Source organism: Microchirus variegatus (assembly GCF_963457635.1).
Source record: "Microchirus variegatus genome assembly, chromosome: 14".
NCBI lineage: Eukaryota > Metazoa > Chordata > Actinopteri > Pleuronectiformes > Soleidae > Microchirus > Microchirus variegatus.
This window is the reverse complement of record NC_139815.1, coordinates 12,247,074-12,268,960: the sequence shown is the minus strand read 5'-3', so window position 1 is coordinate 12,268,960 and position 21,887 is coordinate 12,247,074. Positions and strand designations below refer to the sequence as shown.

The 21,887-nt window shown below is 42.1% G+C and overlaps 2 protein-coding genes across 2 annotated transcripts in view; both read right to left on the bottom strand.

The window, feature by feature from the left end:
• Positions 1 to 11,332, bottom strand: part of LOC310936620 (talin-2) — a 111,468-nt gene extending 100,136 nt beyond the window's left edge. Inside the window, exon 1 of the mRNA XM_083900700.1 lies at positions 11,168 to 11,332. The gene's annotated coding sequence lies outside the window, so the exon portion shown is untranslated. The remainder of the gene's footprint in view (positions 1 to 11,167) is intronic.
• A 3,106-nt stretch (positions 11,333 to 14,438) lies between these two features.
• ddx28 (DEAD (Asp-Glu-Ala-Asp) box polypeptide 28) lies at positions 14,439 to 17,431 on the bottom strand (the record flags this gene model as incomplete). The annotated part of the gene is made up of 2 exons (XM_083900546.1): positions 14,439 to 14,543; positions 15,761 to 17,431. The coding sequence occupies 2 exons, from the start codon at positions 17,429 to 17,431 to the stop codon at positions 14,439 to 14,441; spliced, it is 1,776 nt and encodes a 591-aa protein (XP_083756672.1).
• Positions 17,432 to 21,887: the final 4,456 nt, after the last annotated feature.

Sequence of the window (21,887 nt, the reverse complement as noted above, 5' to 3'; positions counted from 1 at the left end):
GCAAGACAACCGATTCCTGACCCCAGTGGAGGAGTCGGCACTGATTGTTACCGTCACTGTATTATGTCGTCTCGTCTTTGGTGCTTGTAGGACAGACTCTTCCTGTGGAGAGCAAATCTGTCCAACACCCCAAGGCAGAACTGGTTTAAATTATTTGATAACTAATCACATTGCCAAATTCCCTAAATCGTCCAGCCCTAGTAGTAGCACGGTGTATGATGGTTTTGTCGTCTTGTATCGCAGTGCAAATCACAGTTTCAAAATCAAAACTGAGATGGGAGGGGGAAAAAACACAGTCAACTCTATTAAAAAAAGAGAATACATACAATATTGCATCTGCCATCTTCCCCAGTGTTTGTTAAAACACCCTCATGCATCAACACAGGGACAATTTCAGCCCCCTGTGCTTGCAGGGTGGCCTTATACAGTGGGGGTAACTCCCCAAGTTAGCTGCCAAACATTTGTAGCAAGAATTTATCCTTATGGGAAAACCAAGAATAGCTGTCCTGGGGCTGCAGGAGGGCAGAGGAGTGGGAGTGGGAGTGGGGGGTATACATTTCCAGCACAGCCAGAGCGTTCACTCACGCCCAATCAGCAAAGCCCCGAGCAGCCCCGCAGTCACTTCCTGGGGAATTCCAATACAGGATCATTTTCACAAACCACCAACGTCACGGAGAGACCGAAAATAATTCGATGAGTGATACAAATGTTGAAATTTGTCAACAAACAACAAACCGGTTGAGTAATGAGCACATGACTTTGGAAATAGAAGTAGTAGAAGAGCTTTAAAGAATAAGATGGGGAGCCTCAAATATTTTAAACACAAAGAGGTTTAAAGACATTGGATGCAGATTCAGCTGTCACGCTATTCCCAATTTCTGTCGATTAAAAAAAGAGAAATATCAACCATTTATGACACACTTGCCACTTCCCTTGCAAGAAACATGAATAGGTTGCTATAAATAACAAAAAATGTCTGGAGTTCATGGATCACTTGCCGTCTACAGCCTCTTTAAACAATGTCTGGGGAAGCAAAACAACTATCTCCACGTAAAAGGCGTGCTCCTGTAACATTAAAGCTACAGTACGTATAACCTTTGGTGATGGTCGACGTTGTTACTCTCCGTTTAGTCTTCATGGACAAGAAGAGAAGACGCGTCCATCCCATCAAACTGCTGAAACGCAAGGGTTTTCAGAAGCACTTTCAGAACCGATTCTTTGCGTTCTCACTCATATTTTAACCTGTTTTTAGTTTAAAGGCGCAATATGCAAGAATGTGGCCAAATCCAAATACAGAGGTCTTTTTGGTTTTGTTTTTTTCCGCCATTATAGCTCAGACGTAAGAATTGACTGCAAGAATTGGTCGACAGCGGTAGGTGGCACCACATGCCAAAACATGATTTCAAAACGTAAACATGATTTGCAGTCTGCAAAAAAACAAATTTTATGCGAATATTTTGGCTGTACTAATGTTGTTGGTGAGTTCAATTTGTTATATGAACATTATTCTTGAGTCTCTGTGACATATTAGGAGGATTTTATGACCAGTTGCTTTAGATTTATTACATAATGCACCTTTAAATATAACAAGATAAGAACGGGTAAGATGTAAAGATGAATTTCCCCTGCCCAGAGACATGTATGATCTAATAAGACATAACAATTACAGAGTGTCGTACAGTGACGTGTTCACTGTATCAGTGGGCTCTACACTACAGTGTTCACAGTGTGCTGGCTGCTTGGAGTCCAACAGACATCTGATGAGGTTACATTTCTGCCACGGTGACTTAAGAATGGCTCGAGGTGGCAGCCATGGCAGCAGGGATTTCTGTCAGAGATACAGTCCAGTAATAGCTCAAGAGCTCAGCTGTAACCTGACACATATTCCAGAACAGATACTCTTTCAGCCAAGGGGTTTTTACACGGCGGTAAGCTGTGGCCAAATTCCCTCAAATTACAAGCGGAGGTTTTAAACGGCGCCTGGATCTGTCCCCAAAAAACTAACCATCAAGTGATCTTGCCATTGCCAGCACATTAGTGCAATATAAGAAAAAATAGAAAGGGATCATTATATGATGTACAATGATGTACCGTACTAATAACTACAAAAAGGAAGGGCAGTTTTAAAATCATAAATACCCATATTTTAGCTTGTGTTAAAAATATTAATAGCCAAAAACGCTGTAACCTATCCCACGGCGAGCAGTTTCAGGTAGCAAATCATAAATAGCGGGTATTCATTTCCAAGTGACAGACGTAAACAAGACCACTTCACATAATTTCATCACACAGATCAAGTTTTATGTCATAGTTTAAGTGACATTAACGAAATGATACATCGGTAACGTTATATCTCGCACGCACTAACCTAAATCCTGCACATCCATCACAGCTAAATCCATATTGAAACTGTAGAACCTGAACATATCCATAAGACATTATTTCTGCACCGCTAATGAACGAGGATTCAAAAATCGCCTGTTTAGTAGGAGGTCAGAAAGCCTCATCGATATCACAACCATGTGGGGGCGAATAATGCTGCTCCAGACTGATCGGCATGGCCACAAATTAGTATTTTTAAAACCTGACAGAGGATCAACCACAGAACACACACAGAGGCTGCTGCAGGGCAACACTTGCTCAGACAGGCTGCTCCTCCTGAAACATACTTTATGTTTAATTATAGACTGGTGTGGAGGGGGTGGGGGAATCAGATCTATAATCTATCCTTGACTCATACAGAGTATATTTAAAAACCAATCAGTTCGCGAACGCCACTCGTGCTCAACCAGTTCTTCATATCGCTTGTGGATTGTATCGGCTTCTATTCTGTGATGTAACGTGCATTGGACGGTGGACTGAGTGGGAGGCAGGCAAACCAGAACTCAGTGGGAGGTGGGAAAAGCAGAAAGCAGATACGAGGTGCCAGGGAAGCAGCTTCAGTTACATCCGTCCAACAGTGACCAGGCATTTAAAACATTCACACATGACAAGTACTGACTGACTTTAAGTCACAAACTGACTTAAAGTCAGTTTCTTCCGTTTGACCGACTTCGCCGTCCGATCAATTGCAATTTTGAGCATGACACAACTAAAATCCATCACACCTCAACGTCGTGTGGGCTGAATACATATTGCCAATTATAGAAAGCTACTTTAAAATGGAGAAGACAAAAACCAGAGAGTGCAAAATGATTCAATGCTGATTCTGGGGAGACACAGCCTCCTCCCTCGGGAACTCAATACCCAAATCCATCTGTGATTGTTCTGACCTCTTGTTTAAAATCACTGCTCAAATGTTTTAAAGGGGACATATTAAGCTAAATCAACTTTTTAATCATTTAAATCCTTATATTTGGGACTCTGGAGGCCCTATGAGTCAGCAAAGTGTGAAAAAGATGACTCACTCATGTGTTTGTGGTCCTCCTCAGTCTAAGACCAGGAGATAAAACAGGGGATGTTGACTTCCACTCTCACTGGGTCGTCACAATGCGCTAAATTCCTGGAATTGTTGTTTCGCGGAGCTCCGCTTTGTCCGTAACACACGCGAGAGTGCTGGCGAGGGCAACTGCGTACGAAAACCGTAAGTCCGCGAAAAAGTTCTAATTTTGGCTCCACAGTGCAGCACAGAGTTCTACACAAACTTCCAGCCTCAGAGGATTTATCTGTCCAGTGGATACATGTTATATATGACGGCAATGTGCCTGCTAGAGCCTGCAAATTATCATTTTATTCGCTATTGTGATTTTAATTTAAAGAAACTTTACGTTTCTGAAAAGCGTTATATATAAATAGCATTTATTAATTCTGTCAGATAAGAAACTAAAGGCTACTTTGGAAATAATAATTCAGACATGATAGTTGAGGATGTGAATGTAGGTCATTGCACCATAATTTCCAAAAATCTCCATTTCTGTCTTTCCAAGTTTTCCAAGACAAAGACACAACTTATTTATTTTCCTTTTAAAAAAGGAAAATGGAGAATTGAAATGCCAGCCCTCTTTCTCTCACGGGGAGCCCTGCGTGGAATCTTGCGATTTAGGTCTTATGTTTAAAGTTACACATGCCTTGGCTTGGTCGCAGTGAAGTGTCAAATTCTGTGATAATGTCAACTTGAACTAGGCCAGATATTCTTACTTCCCCATTCATAGTCGCTGCTCTCACACTGGAACAACTCTTTGTACTAAACACATCATCACTGCACCACCATAACGCTCTGCAACAGTGTGATTGTGGCTCAACTCTGTGAGAGCGTTCAAGCAGAGCTGCAACTAATGATTATCTTCATAACACTGGGTTACAAAAAAAAAAAGTGTTAGTTGTCTATGTCTTTTCAACTGAATTAGGACCATGTTGCACCGCTGAATCCAAAAATTACCATTTTTCTCAATCAGGTCAGGTTTTTATGCTAATTTGATTTTATGAAATCCGATCTTCTGACTAAATTGATTGCATTTTTGTGACATTATCAGTTGATTTTTTTGTTAATATTTATCATACAAAAAAGGTTTTAGGAGGAAAAAAAATAGTTCTCTAACAGATTCCTGTTAGGAACAATGGTGTATTCACCGCAGATGTAGCAGAATACATCAGGCTTATTTTTGCAAGATATTCTAGTCGAAGCCATTTCATTCACTTGTAATATATATAAAAAAAACAATTAGTCATAAGTTGGCACATGCAAAATCTTGGATTCAACACATCAAAATGATTCTAAATCAGCTAAAAAAAATAATAAAACAATACATTTGGTGTGGACCAGTGTAATCTATTAATCTGTCGATTATTTTCTCATTTAATCGAGTAATCGTTTGATCCATAACTGTAAAAATGTTGATCAGTGTTTGTCAAACCTGGAAATAATGAGGTGTCTTGTTTTTGTCCACAAACCAAAATTATTACATTTTAATGATTTCTTTGTTATATGGAGCAAAGAAACTGGGAAATGTTCACATTTAAGAAGCTGAAACTATCAGAAATCTTGTTTTAATCATGAAAAAAAGCTTCAAACCGATTAATTGATAATCAAATTAGTTGAGGATTAATTTTGTAATCTATTAATTGAGTAATTGTTTCAGCTCTACGTTCAAGTATGTCATTTTTTTGGCCACACTTCAAGATTTCAGTCTGGTTAACACAGTAAAAAACGAAATTAATACAACGGAAAACAGTGCCGTATCTATTCAGTGTGAGCACACAAACTCACGTTGTAGGTGTGGAATGTGAATTCACGGTTGGGAAAGGCTGAAGACCAGCAGTTAATAACAGAACGTAAACAGTGAAGTAAACAGATGTTGGAGAAAAATGCTGACTTTCTATAACAGAGATGAGGTTTACTCCATCAAAACTTATTAGAAATAACGCTTCTGTGCACATATGAGATTTTGGATTGGGAAAGTTGGGTTTATCTTGAACAAAGGAAGTTGAGAAATTCCAACACTATGCCAATATTTAATCCTGATATGGTATGAGAAGTTGTTAGCGTACTCGGAGGTCACATATGGATGGAGTCAGAGTTCATAGAGGAGAAGAGAGGAGGCAGAGTGCCATAAACAGGTGTCCGCACACAACAGACTGATATATACACACAATGGTTCTAAATATGAAACGTGCTAATCATAGTCCTCGGGGTGAACCCACTGACGAGGCTTTAACGAAATACTTCATCTTAATTTCCAGATCAAGAGCAGCTTCGATGTGACGTGGCAAACAAATGTCTGGGCAATTTAATGAGTTCATGACTCAGCCTCCAGAGATCTGAACTGAAAGTGAATGTGCGAGTGTTTCTCACAGTGATGATTGATGCGTTATCACTTAGGACCATTATTTCTCTATTCAAAGTAAGAATGCAACACTTACTTTTTTGCCAATTTTGGCAACTCGACACCAACGCTCGGTTCCAACCACTTGTTTCAGAACAAACACGCAGAGCAGGCACGGGTCGTTTACCGAGTCGGTGCTCGGATAACAACACATTAATCTCATTTCAAAAGCCTCATTTCCACTAAGCAGTTCGGGGCAGCTCGCCCACAGCGCAGTTAGGAACCGCCATGAAGTGTGTGGGCCAAGCACACAAGTTACACGGCTATTTACGCAGCTGTACTGTCAGCTATGCAAATGACGTCGTATAAGCTCACCAACGCGTTCTACAAGGAGAAGAACACAGTAAACAAAGAAGCAACAATGGAGGACATCCAGCATCTTGTGTTCAGTCTTCCTGGCATATGGCAAAAAAAAGTTTTAAACACCTGCCGTCAAACCAGAGTGGTAATTCTCTGTTGACAGATCCATGGACAGCAGAGACGGAACACTGTGCTTGGTACCGACAGAAGGGTGGATATTTTGGTATCCTTCTCAAACTAGGCTAGGCTACTTAAACGATGCTAAAGAAAATGTATACCACACAATCTGACAAAGTTGACCATTCATTTCATTTCTCTCCATTTGCCTAGTCCATTAACATTGTCACTCTTGTGATTGAAGTGTCATCCCTCATTACCTCTCTGTGGTCAAACGTGACAGCAGACACCCATTTCCATGCCAGACAAAGGGACGGATTAATAAATTAGTCATGAGTAAGACCCCGCAACTACTGTACGAGATTGTACTTCATGGACTTCACAAGCTAGAAGCATTGTGCCATTGAATGGATCACAGTTTGGTCTATGATTCATACGGCTTCTCCTTCCCTCCCTCTGCTTTCAGCACCAAATGACTGAACAGCTACACAATAAGAGAAAGTATGTCCATCCCTCTGCTTTAGGAATATAAGTCACAAACTATACTCAACAAAAATATAAAACACACAAACTCGAAAAATGGTGAACAAAAACAGAATGTCATGACATTTGCTCAGATTCTCGATGCATTTGTTTATGGAATGATTTGTTTTTGCTCAAACCCAGTAGTCCAGTGTCACTTGGCCACTCCTATTGACTACAATCTCAGGCCGAGTATTTCAGCTCACGAGAGTCATGGAGCATGGCAGAGTGGTGGTCAATATGCATGACCAGTACACAGACACTCCTCATGGTCTGGTCAATAAAAGGGCACACCAAAATGTGGACTTTTGTCACTTGTCAATATGCCACAGATGCCATTGGCATGCTGAGTGCTGGGTTGAGCGTTACAGCTGTGGCAACACAACTGAACGACGCCGTAGTCACCAGACATGTCACCTATCGAACACCTTTGGGATGTTTGGATAGGCGTGCCGGCTAGCGGGTTCCAGTTCCAGTTCCCCAGAACGGCAGCAATAGGTAGTAACTTTTTATTATGACCCCCCTTTCCCACCTGGCATTAAAACGTGTTTTCTGTGATCGGATAGCAATCAGATAGCGGCTGACCAAGTACATGTGTAAATGGAACCAAGGATGGATTGGTATCTGATCTGCCAAACCACTTCAGGAGGTGGTCGGCGACCCAAGTGTAAATGCAACAAGTCTCTAGAGATGCCTCTATGTGAGCGAAAACACGTTGGTGGCTCTGAGAAAAGCTAAGCGGCAAAAACAAGTTTCCCAATTGTCGAAAGACGACTTCTTCCCCTGCTTTGAAAAGCAAAGAGGAGTCCATACAATAGCATAACTTTACACGCAGTGAACATTGTTGTTGATAGGGCAGCGCACAGGATGTTACGCCGTAGTCTCCTTGCTGGAAATCCTTTCAGACGTAAGAAGGGGATGACCGTGATCGGATGGAAATGGGATCTCGATGTGGACACCGGAGACGCACGTTATTACCAGGAGTAAATGCATGTGGTGAAGCGCTATCTGATCGCTATCCGATCACAGAAACGCATTCAAATGCCATATGTAAAAGTGGCCTGTGTGGATTGAGAAAACAACACTTTTACAGAGATGAAAACAGAAGCATAACCCACATCAGAGCAGGAGAATATGAGCCTGGCTGATTACATGAGAGCTGCCATTTTAGAAGAATAGATTTTAGCCGTGGGCAACTTGAGGAAATGTGACATTCTCGAGGCCGCTGCAATTTTCTGTCTCCCCTATATTGACTATAGATTTTTTTTTTTCCTTGTAGAAAAATGAATTTCTGAATAACTGCTGAGCATCCTCACAACAAATGCCACCTTAACTGCCAGATATGCATCTTCATATACAGGACTGATGTTAGACGCTCCCTGAGGGATGAGTAACAAACACAACACTTATTCCTGAGGCATCACACACACACACACACACACACACACACACACACACACACACACACACACACACACACACACACACACACACACACACACACACACACACACACACACACACACACACACACACACACACACACACACACACACACACACACACACACACACACACACACACACACACACACACACACACACACACACACACACACACACACACACACACACACACACACACACACACACACACACACACACACACACACACACACACACACACACACACACACACACACACACACACACACACACACACACACACACACACACACACACACACACACACACACACACACACACACACACACACACACACACACACACACACACACACACACACACACACACACACACACACACACACACACACACACACACACACACACACACACACACACACACACACACACACACACACAAGCCTTTAAGGTCATGTGTCTTTTCCTGACAAGACAAGGTCTAGGCAGCTGGAGGGGGGAGTGGGGAACAGCAGGGGAGTTGCAACAGGCAGACATGAGCAGGCCTGGGGCCCCAAGCTAAAGTCCCCAAGATTACATTAGTCAACAGTGAAGATAATTTCGTCAGGAGCCCCTTAAATTCTATAATCAGCTACGTACAGGAGACGACAGCATGTGTGGAAAACCCCCATCGAAACGCCATGCCACTACTAGCTTCATAGGCCCAGCTGAGACCTGGTATTGAAAGGTCTGGTGTGTAAGAATTAGTGACATTTACTGAGGTGAGGCCTTATTTACACGGAAACTGAACGTTCCCAAAACAATCTTTTACCTTTTTCATTCTTAAAAGTATTGGCATTGTTTCAAAAAATCTGTTTATCTACACTAAATCCCCCAAAACCAGCTCTAAATTCTGTATACAAAGCATTCACGCTTATTTGAATAGGTATATAAGAAGTCCTTTATTAGTCCCGCAGTGGGGAAACTTCCAAACACTGTATACGATTGCAATGTATACAGTCACAGACACAGAACGAGCCAAACCGGGGGAACTTAGAAGAATCATGAAATGACTAGATCAAACAAACGCAAAAGAAAATAAGAGGAAGACAATTGTAGTGACAGTGAATACAAAAGCAGGAGAGAGGTGGGATTATGACGTCACCGTATTCCCAAAGTAGCATATTGGTTACAGGAAAATGAAAGGGTGGCGTTTTGAGATTGTCCCACTCTGGGACTAATCTGACTAGTCTGACTAAAATTGAGCTCATCTTAGTCAGACTAACATAAAGTACATGCGTCCAATGCATGTATACACCCAACATGTACAGCAGGTACGAAACATACATACAAACAGACATAAAGGTCAACAGGAAACCGATTCAATACACGCTAGCTTACAGAGCGATACAGCGCCACCTACGGAGGTGGAGTCAGACGTACACGGCCAACACACCGATTTTCTCCTCCTCTTACTTGGACTACGGCAATCGCCCGATTAAACAGAATGACAAACACACACGATAAAATAAAAAGGCTAAAATAACAACACACTGGCTGACTGGCAGTACCGAATTATTTCCTTCCTCGCTCCGACATCCCATAGGATGTTTGCCACAGAAGTTACAGCTAGAAACGGATAAAGCGGATGATGTTATTAAAAAGCACAACAGCGTGTAACGCTGAACAGAAACACACAGTACAAGTACTGGAAACGTTTCACCAGTATTGGAAACGGTTAGCGTAGTCTCATCTCTTTGATGTTTTAATTCAGAGATGTTACGTATTATATCTTTAAATCGAAACCAGACGTGTGTGTGTGTAAGGGAGAGGGAAGAGGAAGAGGAGGGAGGTTACTTTTGCTCATGTAAGCAAAGAGGAAACACACGGCTTATCAAACATCTCTTGATTCACTGGTGATATCACTGATCATGTCCACACATATCCATGTGCACAAACTTGGCACGTGATTAATGGAGCCAGGTATTAACTGATCAGCTGTGAGGAGGAGGAGGAGGAGGAGGAGGAGGAGGAGGAGGAGGACACTGTTGTGGCCATGATTGGGTTTTTTTTCCTCCTTTGACAATGCACAGTGACATGAAGTGATGATGGCAGAGCCAGTGCTGCTGCTGCTGTGTCTATCTATGAAGGGGTGTGGCAGCAGCAGCAGTGGTGCCGACACAGGCAGCCATCCTCACACACACACACACTTTCATACAATCATACAGTGTAGCCTGCTGCCGCAGTGTGTAAACCATGTATTAGCCATTATTACAGTGTGGCTCCACCACGGTGCGTTTTTTTTTGCTCTCATTATCACCTTGACCGCGATCTGCACGCGTGTGGACCACAGAATGGCAAACCACATGCACCCATGGATTCGTGGGCAAACACGCTGCTTGGAGCTGGGGATAAAACATGGGTTTAACCCCCTCCAGCAGCAGCAGCAGCAGCAGCCTGTGGGATGATTAACAGTGGTGGGTGGGGGGCTGTAGTATCTATAATGAGTGGGGTCGTCGTAGGTTTCTTTCACACACACCGACCATTATGTGCGTTTTTGACTCGAGGGCGTAAAGACAACGGGAGAATAAAAGTTGGGAACAATTGCCTGTGGCAGCTTTGACTGAGATGGTAACGTAACATGGCGGAGTCATCACACACACACCGGCCAGTGCAGTCAGTGTAACTTTGGTTACTCTTCACAGAGACACCGCTGCTGTCCACGCGCTTAATCTCGTGGTTTCATTTGAATCGTTAAATATCAGCGCACGCGACCTGCTTCCCCTCTCTCCTGCAGCAAAACCCTTTAAAGTCACCGGTGAGGTCCACAATCAAAGTTTGAGGGATTCGAACGACAACTTATCTACGATCCATTCAAAGATTCGCATCCACACACACTAACACACACCGTGCATTTTTTTTATTTAGTATAAATCTTCCCTGTGTCTGCAGCAGAATAAGCTGATTACGGCTATGGACCTACCTTCACAACCTATGCTTGCATTTCATGCAAGTGGGGAAGAGATGCACGCTGGCCCGACAGCACCGCTCCTCCTCAGCAGCAGCAGCAGCAGCAGCAGCTCTCTGAGATTCTCCAAATCCTCCTCCGCCTCCGCGTTCAGGGAAATTTCCAAGGAGCCGGCGTGTGAGTGTGTATGTATGTATGTGTGTGTGTGGACGCAGCAAGACACAGCTCTGTGTGTGTGTGTAAATGAGGAGGGGAGGAGGGGGGTGGGGGGGGTAATCCATCTGTGGAAAAAGAGGAAATGCGTCACTAGTAGTGGACCACACGCTTTGTAGTCCCTTTGTACAATCTCCATGTCAACGGGGACTACAACTAGGCAAACTGATATATTGTCATTGTTATTTTATACATTCTATATGTTGGATTTAATTTAACGTGACATCACTACTACCACCCCCCCCCCCCCCCCCCCCATCTAGACAGAACATGTAGCAGCAGCATATTTGATTTTAATAACAGGTGGATATTAAATCACATCACATCCAGCAGATAATCTGATAAAACAGCTCATGTCGTGGCCTCGTCCCACTGAGAACAGTGACATACATCACAATGGATACTGCAACAGTAAAATAAAAAAAAAACTGTAGGCTACAACAAATGCACAATGTGTTGTAGCCTACAGTCAAATCAACCGATTCGATTCAAAATCGATTCTCGATTCAAAAATTGCTACAATGCATAGTGTGTTAAGGCAAATTATGGCATCAAAACAATACAGTTTGTAAAAGATAATGTGATAATGTGATAATAATGTGATAAGGCAAACTTAAGACAAAAGTTAACATTTACTCATTCAAAACAAATAAAAACTTATTTACTGTACAAAAAAGAACTTGCATAAATAAAAGCTTAGACTAGCTGCCTTTTTCTCCCAGAAGTTAAAAAAAAAAAAAGTACACAAATGAAACAAACTGATGTTTTGTGTTTTTTCAAAATAGAAACTTTTTACAAAATTTTTTTTTTTAATCGATTTTTGAATTTTATGAATCGATATTTTCCCCCACCCCTAGTACACTAACTACTTGTTTTAATGAATGTTTTATATGTTTCATATTGGTTAGAATAAAGTTGAATTTAAGTGGTTTAAAAACAGCATCCTCACTAAACTTTGACATATTCCAGTCTGTGATGATCTATCAACACGTGTGACTATAGTCAGAATAATAGTTGATTTTGTTTATTTTTTACTCAAAAACAAGGTCAAAATTCATGTAAAGGAGATCTTATTGGCCGTAAATTCCGAATTGAATAAAGAAATTGCATTAATTTCTTTGAATGACGACAAACAGGTGGGATTATGTGGTGCCATTTGACATAATTACCAAGCTGTGATGAGTCAGTACTCAAAATAATTGATTCATTTAATTTTTTCATTACACAAAAACAAGGTATACTTTTGGCCATAAAAGCCAAAACGAAGGGAAACATTCGTGATAATGGCTTGGACTGAAGTAAGACTAAAGGTGTAACAGAATTTAATTAAAATTTCTATTATTATGCTTTAAAGGTGAAGTAAGTAGTCTATAGTGCCATCTAGAGGAGAGGCTGAAATTCACAACAAAGAACTGCTCCTCCGCTCACCCCCTCCCTTCCCTGAGCGCTATGGTATCCTCAGCCGGTCAAATGTCGTCCTCGTCGTCTTTCTCCGTGTCAGCAGATGAGGTTCGTGAGGCGAGGGAGAGGGCGAGCTACCGCGGCCGTAGCAGACGAAGCGGAGAGAGTGGAGGCGGGACTTCTGCTACAAGTAAAGAGACGCTTGTTTTGTTCTCTCGCGTTTGTCCTTACAGGCTCCGGTAGAAACATGGTGTCGTGGCAATGCAGTAGCGGCCCGCGACCATGTTATTTTACATGACTTTTTGAAACGCTACGAAAATGAAACAAAGAATATTAAACAGCGACTAGACAATGCAGGAGCACATAATATGTATACAAAAGTGGGTTTTGGGTCATATAAACCCATAAATACTACACAGTGTCCCTTTAAATATCAGACAACCCAGGAGGGGTCATTTTGACCCCAGAGGACAAAAGGTGTATTGGCAATGGGGAGGACATTACAAAGGGTTATACATTTATTTACTTTTTTTTACTGGTTTTTTTTTGGGGAAGCTATTTGAAAATACCATTTATAAATAATAAATGAATAAAGATCACTAAAATGCAACCATTTCTTCTTTGGTCCAGAACATCCCCAGAATTCTGTCATTAAAAGCCACCATTTCCCTTTTTTAAGTCATGTTGCTCATAGACTAACACATGTAGTAAACAATAAAACCTCCTTAGTGGGTGCAGTATAATAAAATACTCATGCATCCAACCGTATTCACGTGCTCAAACATTCGAGGGGAAGCTGGCAAATGTTATTGTTAAGGACGAGCCAGTCACCTCAAACCAGCCATTTTGATTTTCTCACCCACTTCACCCAAGTTCTATTTCCCAAAATCATCTTAAAGGATTAGTCGAGCAATTTAGTATGAAGCCTCCTCCTACTGACATGTCCAATTCCTTAAAATCTACATCTACAATCTGGGAATATACAAATGTTGTTTTAGCAAATACATCATTCTGCACAATACAGATCCAAAGCAAAGTCAAATAATAAGGAATGCTACAACACTACATTTCCCATGATGCAACCTCACTAACTAATCAATGCCCATGTTTAACACAATATCACTCAAGTTAAACGTTTGTTACCCAGACGTGTTGTTTTACTATATTCACCAAATTCACTGTGACCTAATCAAGGTTATTTTTCCATCACCTTAGAATTCATAAACCAATATGAATACATTAATTTTATCACACAATAATGTAGTGATGTGTTTGTTTGTCAGGATATTTTCTAACGGTACCATTCATAAATACATTGTGATATTATTCTGGCTATATGAATGTAAAAATAAAGTGTTAAAAAATTGAGTTTCCATGTTGTCAGAGACAATAAAAGCTCTGAGAGACACAGACAAATTCAAACGATACCAGACTTTGCATTGGGATGATCAAATTTGTTTAAAATTGGTTAAACTGGTTTGAGTTCAACCTAAAATGACTTGATTTTATAGTGTATATTATCATTTTCTTCTCTGACATTCTGGTTAAAAGAGGGCATACGTCTAAGTCAAGTTAATTGTGAACACTAGGTCGTTGTCATGGAACAGTTGGGTTCATTCTGAACCTGCAAAACCTGAAGGGTTTTTTTTGGGCTCCAGCTGGGGGAGAACAATCACAGCTGAATTCCACACATTCTGATCTGAAACCCCTCGTTACTGTCAGAGCTGTTAACACCGTCCTCCCGTCTGAGGTCTCTCGGCCCCGTCTCATCTCCACACTAAACACAAAACACTTTGGCATAAATCAGCATCAGGCCTGTTACACAGCTGCATGACGGAAAGTCATCCAGTCTACTTAAGGGTTTGTTGTCATCCGTCCATCACACATAACTCAAGACCCCAAAAAAAAGTTATCTACTAAACCACTTCTCAAAACACCAGGATCAAGGAAAATATGATTAAATTTGAAATAAGATCCCACACGTTTTCTTCACTCTGGCAGATTGTCACATTAACACTTTTCCTTTCAACAAGCACCCACAGAGGAGGAGGAGGAGGAGGAATCCTTTGAAGTACAGCAGATGTACCACATCACGTTTCTCCATACAGTTTATACTGGGCACTGATTAACCACTCCCCGTTTCAGAAACAACAGCAGGTGTTTTTTTGTTTTGCTGTTTTTTTGTTTTTTTTTAAGATTTGCAAAATATTAGTGACCATGTACCAATTTACACAAAGCCCAGTGACATGTTTTAAATCAATTGAGCTAATGGAGTGCAGCACATGATTTAAAAATCAATCAAACACCTCCACCTTGTGGCCAAACTTATGCACTACATATTACTGGGAAAAAAACAGTATGGACTCCCACAGTCCAAAAACATGCAACATGATGGGGATTTGGTAAAGTGGACACTCTAAATTGACTGTAGGTGTGAGAGTGGATGGTTTTATGTCTCTATGAGTCCATGTGATGGACTCAGCCTTCTGTCCTATGTCAGCTGGGATTGGCACAGCACCCAATGTGACCCTCATGTGGAGGATAAAGCGGTAGAAGATGGATGGATGAAAAATGTGTTTCCAAGGATTTAAATAAGACACAAAAAAAAACTGTGTGCTTCCCAGTTTTCATCCATTAATCAGTGCAATTTGCAAAAGTTGGAGATAGTGACTGTAGCCAAATTTTAGCTAAAGGATTTTTACTTTTAACCGACATGCCCAAAATAAACAAATAAATAAATAAAATGAACTTACCAAAGTTATATATATATATATAAACAAAATATCACATTTTGCTATGAAGAAAATTCTCTATAAGCCTAAATTTCAATGGCTGGTTTATCTAAAACAAATAAACAAAAGAAAATACAAGTGAAACATATTCATTTAGCTTTTACTTTGAATTCGAACCTTTTCAACATCAAAATGTACAAACAATTATTAAATTAGAGCAATGACTTCAGTTTATTATTCCGCCTGTGTCTGTGTCTGCTACTTTGGGTTTTGGCTCACGTATTTTAGATTCCATCCCTGGTAAACTAGCTCTCCGACGTGCAGCGGTCTCTAACTTCTGCACCCGCTCCACGTCCCAGGGATGTGTGACAAAGCTAAGCACCTCCCCGTCCTCCATCCCACCCGCTCTCCCTACTCTCCCTGCCCTGTGGATGTAGTCAGTGTGTGATTCTGGAAAGTCATAGTTCACGACTAAACGCACACCGGACGTGTCCAAGCCTCGGGAGGCGATGTCTGTGCATATCAGCACGTCCACCAAACCCTTTTGGAAGGAGTGGAAGATTCCAGTGCGTACAGCGGCAGGCATCTCCCCTTGAAGACGTGCATTCTGAACACCCATCTCATCCAGCGAGTACCCCAACCAATTGACCGTGGCAGACTTGTTGCAGAACACCAGAACAGAACCTTCCCCCTTTTCTTGCTGGAGCTTTTTCAAGGCTTGGTGGAGCTCCAGGACTTTGTCAGCACCTTTCACTTTCAGGAAGATCTGTTTGACATGCGGCATGAGACAGTGCAGCATCTTACTCTTGACTACAACCATGCTGCTATGATCCGTCACCTTGCTGAGCACTTCCCCGACACCACCGGGAAAGGTGGCCCCCACCACCAGCAGCTGGGCTTTGTGGCCAGGTCCCCGTGTTTGACTGGGATTGCGGGCGATGTTTGTGTGGCACAGGATGCTTTCCAGCATGCCAGAAAAGCTGGGATCAAACATAGTGTCAGCCTCATCTACGACGAAGAAGGTCAGCTCACTTAAGTCCAGACAGCGCCTACGCAGGGCCTTGACCAGAGCACCTGGTGTCGCCACTAAAATATCTGGGTTATTCCTCTTGAAGAGCATCTTGATGTGTCCTACACCTCGTCCACCACCCACGTTCTTTGTCTGCATCCCAAAGGGTGCACACAGAGTCCGGCACACTGAGGTCACTTGCTCGGACAGCTCTCTGGAAGGCACAAGAACCAAAGCGTGAATTTTGTGCGAGCTACTCGAGTACATCTGTGATTCCTTGTCGCCCTGCAGTCTGTGAACAATGGGCAGGAGGTAACTCAGAGTCTTTCCACTGCCGGTCTCTGCAGCGCAGAGTATATTGTGACCTTTCATGATCTTTGGAATAGTCTGCAACTGCACAGTGGTCGGATGCTTAATGTCAACACGGTCCAAAGCTTGTACCAGCTCCTTGCAGATATGGAGATTACTGAAGGTCACCGCTTTCTGCTCTGCCTCCTCTTCGTTGTTTGCGGTTATACACGGTGCAACAGCCTTGGTGTTGTTGATGGTGAAGTAGTCGCCGAATGATTTGTAGTGTTTCCATCCTTTCGAGCAGAGAAGGGGCTGCTCGAATTTGCCGGGTATGAACCCAGCAGACTGGTTAAAGACAGGATTCTTGCTCTGGATCAGGAGCTTCCCAGGTCGGATGGTGTGGATCTTGTTTTTACCTCGTGTCTGCTTCAGGGTTTCCACTCGATTCCGCATGTACAGAGGAACACGGATAACCGCGGTGGTGGTGGTGGTGTCCTCTGGCTTCGCCGCTGTTTTGTGACTAAACCGAGTCTGTGACGAAGATATCTGGACGAGCTGAGGACGGTGAATCCTGCCTGAGCACAGAGCTCTGGACACAGTCCAAGAAAAATAGCCCACCTTCACGGCCTGCATTTTGTCTCTTAAATGGAACAAAAACAACCGATAAACCGGTAAATGCTACATTAAAAGGGTGATAACGTTTAAAATTGCCGTAAAACTGTTCAACATACCGGCTAGCTAGTCAGCAAGGACGCCATGCTTACACGCGGCGCGTGTTGATGACGACACGCGAGCAGTTTGCTAGTACAATTATCAAAATAAAACGGGAGTCGGCGACTGCTCCAGCCAATCAGACACCAGGACCCGGTGGAGGCGGCAGGTGGAAACCTGGAAACAGCAGCAGGTGGAGCGCCGCCGGGGGAGAAGGAAGGAGAATGAGGAGGAAACGGAGCAAACCGACGTCCACAGTCATGGTGGCAGAGCTCCGGGACAGCAATGCTATGAGAAAAGTTCCGCGGTCGTGCTGGAGTGAAGAAGCCGAGGAGGGTTTTGTCGTCCTGTGGCAGCAGCACCCGTGTCTCTTTGACGTCTCCAGTTCACACTTTCACAACAAAGAGCAGAAAGAGAAAGCATGGAGGGATATCGCCGACTGTCTTCAACAGCCCGGTACGTCCGTTCACTGCGAGCGCAGCGTAATGACGAGAGACACCGGCACGGTCCCTCGCTCCTGTGGTGGTGAATGATAGAAATGCGTCAGAACCGTGAAATATCAGCTATTGCTGTTTTGAGCCCGTGTGATAATATAATTCAGGTATTCTGAAATGTGGTTGTGTAATATACAGATACAGAGTATTATTGTTTACGTCGCTGAGCGCGTCGTGGTTTCTTTGACAGCCCAGACACGCCCACATGACACGCCCCCCTGCCCCGCCCCCAAGAGCATATGGTAAATAAAGTAACTCACTTTACTCCAGCTACTCAAAACTGTCCAAACACATTAAGCTAAATAGTGAATGCATTTTTACTACTATTTTAAATATCAGCTTGTTTATGAATCCATTCTCTGAAATATAACTGCCACACAGGCAGAATACCCATAAGTCCTTGCATCCCAGCCCTCGCATCTTCTACCCCTTTAACCTCCACACGAGGGTCACTTATGGCAAGCCGTTTTAACATTTACCAGCTAGACTGGATATTTATTACATATATCTGTAATTCAATTCTTCCTATTCACAATGGCATTCTTCCTATCCACAATGGCATTCTTCCTATCCACAATGACATTCTTCCTATCCACAATGTCATTCTTCCTAGGACAAATGAGGTCACTTCAGTGCGGTTTCATTGCAATTACCGTAAATGTTATTATGCCTAGTAACAATTGGATTGAAGATAAATAAAATGGGAGTTTCTCCTATTAAGAAGTCTATTGCAGATATCCAGAATGTCATTGTGGATATCTGAAATGACAATTGTGGATAGGAAGAAATGAATTACAGATATCTGTAATACATATCCAGTCTAGCTATTAAATGTTATAACGGCTTGCCATTGTCCCTGGTGCCAATCCCAGCTGACTAAATGCTGGACAGATCACCAGCATTTAGACTGTGGGAGGACTGGCAACTCTTGTTGCTAGTCTACTCTCAATCTAACAAAATCCTGCTTTTCTCGAAGGACTTTGACGTCGGAGAATGATATTGAGATGGAAAAGGCTCTCTCACGACGAGAGCAGTCTTTAGACTTAAGCAGGCATCTATTTTATTAGGTATCAATCCTAATACAACCATATTTAATATATTCCTGTGAAAAACTGTGTTTTACAGTTGAGGAGGTGAAGACCAGGGCAGCATCTCTACGCACCCAGTTCTCCAGGCTGATAAAGCCAAGGCCAGGGAATGAGGCCAAAACTCTGACCCCGAGGCAACAGTGGCTCCTTAGGGTCATGGACTTCATCAAACCATATATCGTACACCGTCCATGTGAGATCACTGTAAGTTATATACACTTTGATGTTTTTTGAGTATACACACGTGTGTGTATGTGATGCATCTGTGTGTCTGTCTATAGGCATAGTGTGACAGGTAGCTGAGTAACTCAAAGCAATACTCGTGCTGCTGTAATATTAACCATCAGTGTCAATAATGTGGCTGTAAATAAATCAAAGTATGGTCCCTGAGTAATGTAAAAAAAAGAATTTGAAATTATAGAGATAGAGTTAGAGACATCAACTGAGGACGGAGTTGCATTCACACAAAGTTTGATTGTTACTTTCACTCACGCACACATTGACAATGGACACATCTGTTCAGTCAGACTTATTAAAAACACTATTTTGTCCTCAAGTGCAGACATGATGTCAGTTTGTATTTGCATATCAAGTGGGAAACAAAGGTCACTGAGGTTATAATAGTTTGGGATTTCTTGGGATTAGTTCGTTTTAATTTGTTTTTAGAGCGGGTTTTTCTAGTGCTTTTATTTTTTGTAAATGCTTAGTTTTAGTTTAGTTTTGATTAGCTTTAGTGTTATTTTTAGTTTTTTGGGTATGCAAGATGCAAAAAGGTCATAATTGTGTGTCATAAAAACACCCAAAAAATGTATTGGACAGATGAACAACCATCTCCGAATCAAATATAAATAAATAAATATAACGACAATAAATTAGTGCAAATGTGCATAATACTGCTGAGGGTGGATGCAGTTAGTGTGAAAGGTAAACACACCCTGGACAGTTCAACCCAACAAATTTAAAACTTCTTTTTTTTCAGTTAACGTGTTTTTTTATTTTTTTATTTTTTTTTAATTTTAGCTATCGCTATTTCGTTAGTTCTATAATAATCTATAATAACACTGGTGGTCACACTCTCTGGACAGGTGTTAATACCTGATTACACAACAATAACCACAGGGAACTATAAGATATTGTGAATGTGGTGACCCCTGACGTTTGAGATATTGTTTTCATGCAAAATACTATAGAGATGTAATAAGTAAAATCAAGTCTACATTATAGTAAATTGGCTAAATGTGTGATGTCCACTGAACCATTTCCACTCTCTTCCAGCTCGACATGCCACTGCGTGACCCGGATGACTCCGAAGACCACGAGGATCATTCGGACTCGTTGGAATTTTCACCGTTTACGAATCCCGAAACACACGGCGCAGCCAGTGCATCAGCCAGTAAGAGGAAGCACGAGCCGGACTGGCTCGCCTTCCTCAGAGAGTTCCAGGAGAGGGAAGAGGACAGGGAAAAACGAGCAGAGGAAAGGGAGGACAGGCGACAGCGAGAGTTCCTGGAGAGAGAAGAGAGAAGGGAGCGAGAGAGGAGAGAGGAGGAGAGGAAGCACAACGAGAGGAGAGACAGGGAGTGGAGGGAGTGGATGGAGAGCTTATTGAAAGAGGAACGGCGAGAAAGAGAGGAGCGAGAGAAGGAGAGTCGGGCCAGGGAGGACAGATTAATGAAGATGATCGAGTTGTTTTTGATGAAGAAATAAAATATGTATATACATATATATATATTTAGCTCTCAGGAGTATCATCTGGATTTTAGAGCATGTTTTTCTGTTGGGTTACAAAAAAGAAATAAGGGCTAATGTATGAATGGATCACCCCAACAGAAACCTGAAGGTGGCACTACACCCCTTTATTTTAACAATCATGCTACTGTATAATGCATAATGTTAAGCATAAAACTTAACAGGGGAAGCCTACGTTAACACCCAGAAAGGCGCCCTTGTGGTCACAGTTTCAAACTCGAAGAAAGGAAGTGGAGCAGTTTTCAGTTGAAGCACTTTGCCAAAGACGGCGCAGGTGGTGCGTCGCCGACACGATGACACTCATCTCGCTGCCACATGCGGTGGCTGTGAGCTGCGCAACAAGACAGCTGCTGGGAACACACGCCCAGTTTCTTTTGAGCTCATTCCTGCTAAGGAAGCAGATGAAGCACCACCACCACCACGTTTGTCCTTTTGCACATGAACCACATCACGACGCGGCGACTGTGGAGGCCGTCAGTGTCCTCTGACGCAAAATAATGTAGGATATTATATACTACAAAGACGACCAGTATGACAAGTTTTATGACCACACTCACTTACATTTTAGATAGCCATAATAGCATTTCTCCTAGTCAAAATTGTATTCTCACTAGTCAGAATGGTAATTAAAGACATAACATTCTTCCTAGGACAAATGACTTATGTATTGGGCTTTCAATTTCAGATATCCACAATTACATTTGGATATCTAGAAAGAACATTCTGGATATCTGCAATATAATTTGTACTAGAAACAATACAATTGCAGATATATATAAAAGTATTGTTGATATCTGGAATAGTTTTTCATTTTGGATATCTGAAATGAAAATGATGACTATTAACAATTGGATTGAAGATATCTGAAATGGGAGTTTCTCCTAGTAAGAATTTTATTGCAGATATCCAGAATGTTCATTCTAGATATCCAGAATGACGTTGTGGATATCTGAAATTGAAAGCCCAATACACATGAATGGCAAAAGTGACGTCATTTGTCCCAGGAAGAATGTCATTGTGGATATCTGAAATGCTCTTTTTGACTAG